Source organism: Sinocyclocheilus rhinocerous, unplaced genomic scaffold, assembly GCF_001515625.1.
Source record: "Sinocyclocheilus rhinocerous isolate Xijiao unplaced genomic scaffold, SAMN03320098_v1.1 scaffold1243, whole genome shotgun sequence".
Taxonomy (NCBI): Eukaryota; Metazoa; Chordata; class Actinopteri; order Cypriniformes; family Cyprinidae; genus Sinocyclocheilus; species Sinocyclocheilus rhinocerous.
In genome coordinates, this window is record NW_015626033.1 from 1,657,757 (window position 1) to 1,666,500 (window position 8,744).

The following is an 8,744-nucleotide window of genomic DNA, read 5'->3' on the forward strand; positions in this document are numbered from 1 at the left end:
AGTTATAAGGCAACATATACAAAAGCATTTGCAGCATTTCTTAGTGTGCAATGAAGATTGATCTATATACACTCTCATATGAAATAAGAAACTCTAGAGTGTGTTGGACTAATATGTGTTCTTAAGAATTCTTTCCTTTTCATGACATGTATTAGACTGGGAGATTATTTTCAGAGATGGTAAAGGCCATAGATTGGGAGGATAATTGTGTCTCAGTCTGCCTCAAGAGGCAAGAGATGGTACTTCACTAATTAAACAAACATGTGCCTCATTACATCCCTCTCTCATGAATAGGTTGACCCATGTTTTCTCTGGCTAAGCAGTTACTGTTATGAGTTTAAAACATAATTCCAGCGAGCTATACAAGCTGTAAAATTAAGATGACATGCTATATACTGGCACTATATTACATTTTCTTAGATAATAAAAGCTGATTTCCATTTGAAACGGAAATAAATTTAACAACCACCAAAATAGTTTTTTATAGGTCAGTATATGTAGTCAAATAAGACTGTGCCATAGAAAGTCCATGGGAAAATTGTTCTCAATTGAGCTAAAATGTTGACTTATATAACTATGGTTAGTTCTGTTTAGAATAGGTTTGTTTGACAGTATACATGAAAATACATCTGGCATTATTGATCAGAATAATTTAATTTTTATTTAAAATTCTTATTTAATCTTATTTATTTATATTCTACATGCCAATGCAAAGGTCCTCAGATCAGTGATGCTTTTAATTAGGAATTCCCTCAAGTAAAATGAGCAATTTATCAGAAAGTTTGATTTCTTAATCATTATTTTCCATGTTGCATATGCTCTATCTGGTTTCCTTGGACTCTTGTGGTCCTGTAAAAAAAAGTACCTATCAAATGACCAGGTAAGCCTGTATGTTGAACTCTTTTCTAATTACAAATATATTGAAGTATGAAAGGACTATTTCAAGTATTATGAAAGATATTTAACCAAAAAACATTTTGAAAGAAATGTGTCTGTTGGAGTAAAAGTATTAAGGTGTACACTTATTCTAGCAGATTTATTATAGGACATTTATTTGTCCTTAAGAAGTAATCCGAGGATTGGAATATTTAAATGTCTTCATCAGATAGAATCTTGCCCTTTGCCTTATAAAATAGGCCTATATATATTCAGATTTTGGGTTAAACTCAAAATTGAAAATACAAAGATGATGTATAGCATCAGAAAAATTATTTCAAACTTGTGAAGTTTTAAGTCATTCAGGGTGGGCTGTTTTCTTGGCTCTTCTGTGACGAATGAATGACCATCTGTAGCTCCCTACATAGGCCTATATATTTTTTTCTCATAAATGTTTATAGGTGGTATGCATTTTCCAAATATAAAAATGCCAAATGCTTTATATATTTAAAACCTACACCCATGTTTAAGAGGAAACACAAATTGACACTCTGTTTTACAGCTTAATTATTTATACAGTGTTGACCTTTGATGTCTAGGAGCCTTAATGGGCACATTTTCAAGGAATTTTGTTTCATGTACCATAAACAAAAATTACTCTAAGTGGAAGAGTTTTGCGAGTTGTACCGTGAGTTTTGTTATGAATCAATATTAATCTTTTCTTAATTGAATAAAATGTGTGTATATCTGAAAATGTAGTCTCATCTTACTTTCTTTTGTAGCGCTGACCACAGATTATATTCATATCATATCATATAATCATAATCATAAGTGAGCGAGACCACCATGTCAGTTTTTAAAGCAAAAATGAAAACGGTTTACTCCGTGCTATTTATCCGATCATGTAAGCGTTCACCCGTGCGCGATATAGCGGTGCATGAGTTTTGTGAAACATTTTTTTGTTTAATGGTTTTAAATGTTATTGTAGGCCTATTTGATTAATGGTTTTCAGTGGAGAGCTAAATTACAAAACTTAATTAATCAAGCAAGTAAATATTTGTTTGTTTATTTATTGAAAATCTAAACCAGAACGACTAAATTACTGATTTTTTATTGGTAGTTTTGTTTATATTTCAGCTGTGAAAGAATAACATTTGGGGAGTAGCCTACATGGTAATAAGTATAAATAACCTAAAACCGAGATTGCGCATCGAGAATATCAGTCAAGAATTTTGGAACGTTAGATTTTTACGACAGTAGTCTATAATCTACTCACATTCAAATAGACCAAACGGGATTTAGAAATGAATTTTGAAATCTCTTTATAATGGCAAATTCGTTTTACTTCAGTCTCATGGAAGCCTTTCAGAGCTTAATCCAAAAACATCCCTCTGGAATCTCCCAAATAACTTTACTAATCCTAATTTGCACACGAGAAGATACGCGGACGTCAGAGAAGCTGAACCTAAAGGTCATGAAGGGTCAGCTAAAGACTAAACTGAAAGAAAAGGTAAAATAACACTCTGAAAAGAATTATGAAGTCCTCGTGAAAAAACGCAAACACAATCGTATCGATTATCCTCCTTATCTGTTCATTCCTGCTGTTTAGGCTATTTGAATCTCTTAATTCAACTAGCCTATAGAGAGCATGGATTTAACTTTGATGCATTGCTTTGAAACGTAATAAGTTTAACGGAATCAGCAAAAATGAGACAAGTTAGCCATACATACGCATTATTTTTGTCCTACTAGTTTTTCCCCCCAATAGTTTGGAATATTATTCCTATTTTAATTTAATCCAATTCATTAGCCTTTCTAAACCGCATTTAAACGTACTTCAGCGGATCCTTACTATTACTTAACTGAATCTAACAAGTTAAACGCTAAATCTGAACGCTACAAATAACATTTGTCGTTTGATCCAGTAGATAATGTCAGTAATCCCTGAGCTTTATCAGCCACTACTGTTGCTACTGTTACTGCTGCTCATGAAATTGAGTTTTAAAGCACAACCTTAAAAGATGCCATCCTGATTTCATATTAATTCACTCCAACTGTTAGCACGCAGGGAGCTCTTCCCAGCTATTTGTCCTGGAGGAGCCCAGGGTGCCCTTTTGATAATTTCAATCTCTCTCTGGTACAATAGTTCTGATTGGCTGAACGAGTAAGAAAAGGGAAAATCTTTAATTAAGCAGATAATCTCTCGTTGGGATGAGAGGAGCTCCATTTCAGAACCCCCTTGGCTCACACATGAGACCCCCAGCCTCTGAATTCTGGATGTAGGTTATATAGAGCTCTTGCAGACCCCTCTGCTTTCCAAGGTGAAGAAAAGTCTGACAGTCGTCTCTCTCAGGATGTTCATGCATTTGGAGGTTTATTATTACGCTTTCATCCTAATGGCTCACATGAAGTCTTGCTGCAGTTGGTGAGTTCAGCGTTTTATTTTCCTTTACGCAGGCGATGTTAATGCTAAATGTAGCATATATACGTGTATTTATATCGAGCTTTTACATTCTGTGTTTATCTCTGGGTATCTGGATTAAAAAGTCGGGGTGAAACAGCCAGTTCCACTGATCAGTTCCCGTTCCGTCATAAAGATGCTTTGAGCCTCGTTTCATTGGTTAGAGCAAAAGCTGATGAAGAGCGAAACGCTATGTTCTCATTATACATTGATAAATTCTCATTATATATATATCAAATCAAAATTTGTATGCATATATACATGTAATAGCCTATATGAAGCCTATATGAAACTCCATTGAAACCTTTCATTTTGAGACTGTAAATTTCATTTAAAAATGTACTCAAGATCAGTGACTTATTTGTAATTAGATAAAATTATTTTAAAATGTTAAAAAATGATGTTTTATCAATGTGACGCTTTACTTGAAATTTCAAGAGGAACATATACAAGTAATGGGTCAGCTGACTTAATAGGCTGCTCTATCTTCCAGGTCAGTGAATAATTTCCTGATGACTGGCCCAAAGGTAAGCCAACATCTTTTGATCTGCTTTGCTGATCTTTATCAGGAGAGAGAACCTTCAAAAAGTCAAAATGGATGGATTTGGGTAGTTAAAGTTTGACGTTGACCCTGTGATCACAATGCAAGCAAGTGGCAAATTAAAAGATTCGCCGCATCACAGGTGCTGTATTTCTTGAACGTGTATCTTCTGTGGATTAGGTATTACTTGCTGCTTGGGGTGGACTGGACCATATAGCTTTCACACACTTCAGCTCATTCACAATGTGAAGTTGTGAGGACTTTTTACTGAGTGGCAAGGGAAGGGGCTTTTGGTGGGTGGTCATCATTAGCAACCCAGCCGTCCGTGAGAGCACTTGTGGTTCTGTCTCTTCTAAACCACTTGAGACATATTAGATTGTATAAACCACAGTTTCACAGCCACATAGACCCTTTTGTTTACTTTTTGTGTGCATTTCTGGTGGAACTACAGGAAAAAAAACATTTACCCCAGTATTTCTAATAATTAAAACCTTAATATTAATTCAAAAAAATATTTCATTATAAATAATGCTAGCATTTTGCTGATTTTTATATAATTTAATAAATGAATACACAGCAAACATACATTTTACACCACAGTGCAACCATAGGGAAACATTTACCGTAATATTTCTAATATTTAAAACTTAAATATTAATTCTAAAATTATTGTAATAGAAGTAATGGTGTCATTTTAGTGCTCTTTTTAGCATTATTTTAGTATCAGTGAGATACTATTATTAGTTTTTATTTTTATATTTTCAGTTTTAACTTTTGTTAAAATTTTAGTATTTTTTGCGTGTTTTTGTCATTTTTATTAGTTTTTGTTTTTTAATGTCTACATAGTTTGTATTATTTTTATTTTCGTTTTAGTTATTGGAGTACATCAAGTTAAACTAAATGAAAATGAGATAATGAGTTTCCTAGAACTAGCTGAATTAAAATGATTTTTCCCCAATTTAAAAAAAAAAATTTTTTTATGTTCATTCAAGTAACAAAATGTGTTTCTTTGGTTTTAGTTAACTATAAAAGCCCATTTTAAAACATATGATTTATTAAATGAATATACAGCAAACAAACATTTTATACTGTAGAACCATAGGGAAACATTTACAGTAATATTTCATATTTAAAACTTTAATACAACTTCTAAACTGCTTTTTAAAATGTTTAAACATCATTATTTAATAAATTCACATACAGGTGCATTTTTATATGAACTGTGCATGCTGAGAATAAAAAGCATCTTATTTTATCATTAGTTTTAGTCACAGTGTGTTTTGTAAGCACTTGATAGTGAGTGTGTATTTCATCCCAAATCTTTTCGGTGTGGTTTGCATTGTTTCAGGCCTACTTGATCTACTCCAGCAGCGTGGCCGCAGGAGCTCAAAGTGGGATTGAAGAGTGCAAGTATCAGTTTGCGTGGGACCGCTGGAACTGCCCAGAGAGGGCTCTTCAGCTCTCCGCCCACAGTGGACTTAGAAGCGGTGAGAACTATGACCTCTGCTGTATATTGTGCTTTCAAGTCTTTAAAAATACACATATTTTAATAGAATAAAAGTACCAGAGCGTGTGTTATGTATACTGTGTGTTTAGTGACTCAAAGCCCATCTGTATCAATCACAGATACAGCACTTAAAACAAACACAACGATCCTGTTTAAAGCAGAGAGAAGCGTCTCCCAATGTTGATGTGCCTGAAAACACTGCATTCTTGAGTCAATTAAACCTGGTCTGTTAATAGGCAAATAGAAAAGCCACCAAGGGGATATTGTGCACCAGAGTGAGTGAGTGAAATGGACGCCCTCTCAAGTCAAAGGGTGTGGGTCAAAGGTTTGCCTCAGACTCCTTTCATTAGGCATTCCTGAAGTGCCAAAGAGGGGACCTGTCGCAGTCCAGTGCCGACCCCAGACTGACAATGTATGAGAGCAGACCAACGGCACTACTACTTTGATGCAGGGGAATAAGAGTCAAAAGCCATCATTACGGAGATGGATGCTAAAGATTTGAGTAAATCATCTAATGAGGAAGAAAATCAATGATGTTGAGTGCTTGTATTTTAGTAGCCTAGAACCTGATATTTCATAGATAAGATAAATAAAATAGCATTTCCACAGCATATTCATTTCAGTGTTGTTTCAAATCACAGCAAACAGAGAGACAGCATTTTTCCATGCCATCAGCTCTGCTGGAGTCATGTATACCCTCACCAGGAATTGCAGCCTCGGTGACTTTGACAACTGTGGATGTGATGACACCAGGAACGGCCAACGAGGTGATAAACTAAATCTCAACACAGATGGAAAGTCAGTCAACATTAAAGGGATATTTTGGGTTAACTATAATTTGTGCATTTCGTAAAGTTATATTCAATTGAACATCTTTGTTCCCATGACTTTCTAACTAAAACCCTAAAATGATGAGAACATCATTCCAGCTCAAATAAAAAGAAGAATTAATTTAAATACCGGTATGTTTATATTATACATTATACAGTTCAAAAGTTTGGTGTCAGTAAGATTCTCTTATGTTCACCAAGGCTGCATGTATTACAGTAAAAATACAGTAAGAATAGTAATATTGTGAAATATTACTACAATTTAAAATAACTGCTTTCTATTTAAAAAATTTTTTTAATGTAATTTATTCCTGTGATGGCAAAGCTGAATTTAAGCAGCTATTACTCCAGTCTTCAGTGTCACATGATCCTTCAGAAATCATTCTAATATGCTGATTTGGTGCTCAAGAAACATTTCTTATTATTATCAATTGTGCTGCTGTGCTGCTTAATATTCTTGTGGAAATGGTGATACATTTATCTCAGTTCTGTTCTTTGATGAATGGAAATTTCAAAAGAAGAGCAGTCATTTAAAATAGAAATTATTTCTTCTTTTTTATATTTCTAAAAAAGAAAACATTTTCTCATCAAACTTTTGAATGGCAATGTATAAGTATAATAACTTATAGTATAATGACTCCAATATTTGGCTCCATTTGGCTCTATTTTAAGTGCCTTCCCATAATCCTGATTTTGGCTTTTTGTAAGGAAAAGGAAAAGTGCAAATTATTTTTGTGGCAATCAATATTGTGCTGTCAATATTTAACAAAAGTAATTTCTATAAAAGTATATGCCACATTTAAGTATATATATATATATTTTTTTTTACTTAGCCTAGCAAACAACAATTCTTTGTCATCTCAGGTGGTCAGGGATGGCTATGGGGAGGCTGCAGCGATAATGTTGGATTCGGAGAGGCCATCTCAAAGCAGTTCGTTGATGCACTGGAAACCGGACAGGACGCACGAGCCGCCATGAACCTGCACAACAACGAAGTAGGACGCAAGGTATATGAAGTCATTCAGGTTGTTCGGGGGCCTAAAATTGAGGCACGTCCGTCGGCCACCAACAGCTCGCGGAGTGGCTTTTGAATCATTTTTCAGCACTTCTAATGATAGCTTACCACCCAAGAGTTTCATTCATGGCCCTATAAGCAAGGTGCCACTCGCTCTCCCAATAGAGTGTGCTCTGTACCAGAAGGGCCTATTTACAGCCTGTGAATGTCCTTTATGACGAGGCCTTAACTTGAGATTCTTGGGATCAGTGGTGCAAGCTTAATTAGACGACCTAGGGGTCCGCACATTGCAAAGGTTCTGTATTCTGTTGCTTCCCAAATAAGTGTTTAGTTTTATTCTTGCAATAAGGATCTTACATTTATGTTGGTCTTTGTTGTACTTGAGAGAGCCACGGGGATCACAGCCATGTGGCTCAAGTGCTCTTTGTTTATCCTGTCTGTGCCCCGTCTGCAGGTTTTGTCAATTCATTGGCACCTGGAGCATCATTGTAACTGAAAAAATGTGAAAGAATTCTTTTTCACTTCCTCCTCAATGGACTTGCCACTGGGTCTGCCTATGACAGAAAACATGTTGACAATGGCTATGCAAATAAATACACCCCTTTCCTGCGCCGAACAATCTAGCTCGATGTGAAACCCTGATTCTGTGTCTTACGCGAGCGAATGAGAAAAGAGGCATTCCTTTTTAAAAGACAGCTGTTTGTTTCAGCCAAAGTCAGGAATTATTGTACAGCCACCAAGAAAAGAGAAAGCCCAGACTTGAACCTTGAACCTCTCCCGTAGTTTCCTTCTGCTTGTTTAAGTGGATGTATAGGGTGCCTACTAAAGAGCGTATTGTATTTTTCGACTGATGAGTTCAGTCCTGATTAGAATTTTTTGAAACATGAACATTTGCCTCTAGAATGCATGAATGAGTGAGTTCTTTAACGCGAGATCCTCTCTTCAACCAGGCAGTGAAAGGAACCATGCAGAGGACGTGCAAGTGCCATGGAGTGTCTGGCAGCTGCACCACTCAGACCTGCTGGCTGCAGTTGCCCGAGTTTCGAGAGGTGGGCAACTACCTAAAGGAGAAATATCACAGAGCCGTGAAGGTGGACCTGTTGCGTGGCGCAGGCAACAGTGCGGCCAGCCGTGGCGCGATCGCCGAGACCTTCAGCTCAATCTCGCGCAAAGAGCTGGTGCACTTGGAGGATTCCCCCGACTACTGCTTGGAGAACCGCACTCTGGGCTTGCCGGGAACAGAGGGCCGCGAGTGTTTGAGGAAGGGCAAGAATCTGAGCAAATGGGAGAAGCGTAGCTGCAAGCGGCTGTGTGGAGAGTGTGGTCTGGCTGTGGAGGAACGCAGGGCTGAGACTGTGTCCAGCTGCAACTGCAAATTCCACTGGTGTTGCGCTGTAAAATGCGAGCAGTGCCGCAAAACTGTCACAAAGTACTACTGTGTGAAGAGAACCAAACGGGTCAAGAACGATAGTGCCAGCCGAAGGAAAAGCTATCGGCTGAAGAAGAAGCACTAG

At 36.6% G+C, this 8,744-nt stretch overlaps 1 protein-coding gene across 1 annotated transcript; it reads left to right on the plus strand.

Moving 5' to 3' along the window:
• Positions 1 to 3,230: 3,230 nt before the first annotated feature.
• wnt8b (wingless-type MMTV integration site family, member 8b) lies at positions 3,231 to 8,744 on the plus strand. Its single transcript, XM_016512527.1, has 6 exons — positions 3,231 to 3,301; positions 3,831 to 3,864; positions 5,227 to 5,365; positions 6,027 to 6,152; positions 7,080 to 7,222; positions 8,181 to 8,744. The coding sequence occupies exons 1-6, from the start codon at positions 3,231 to 3,233 to the stop codon at positions 8,742 to 8,744; spliced, it is 1,077 nt and encodes a 358-aa protein (XP_016368013.1).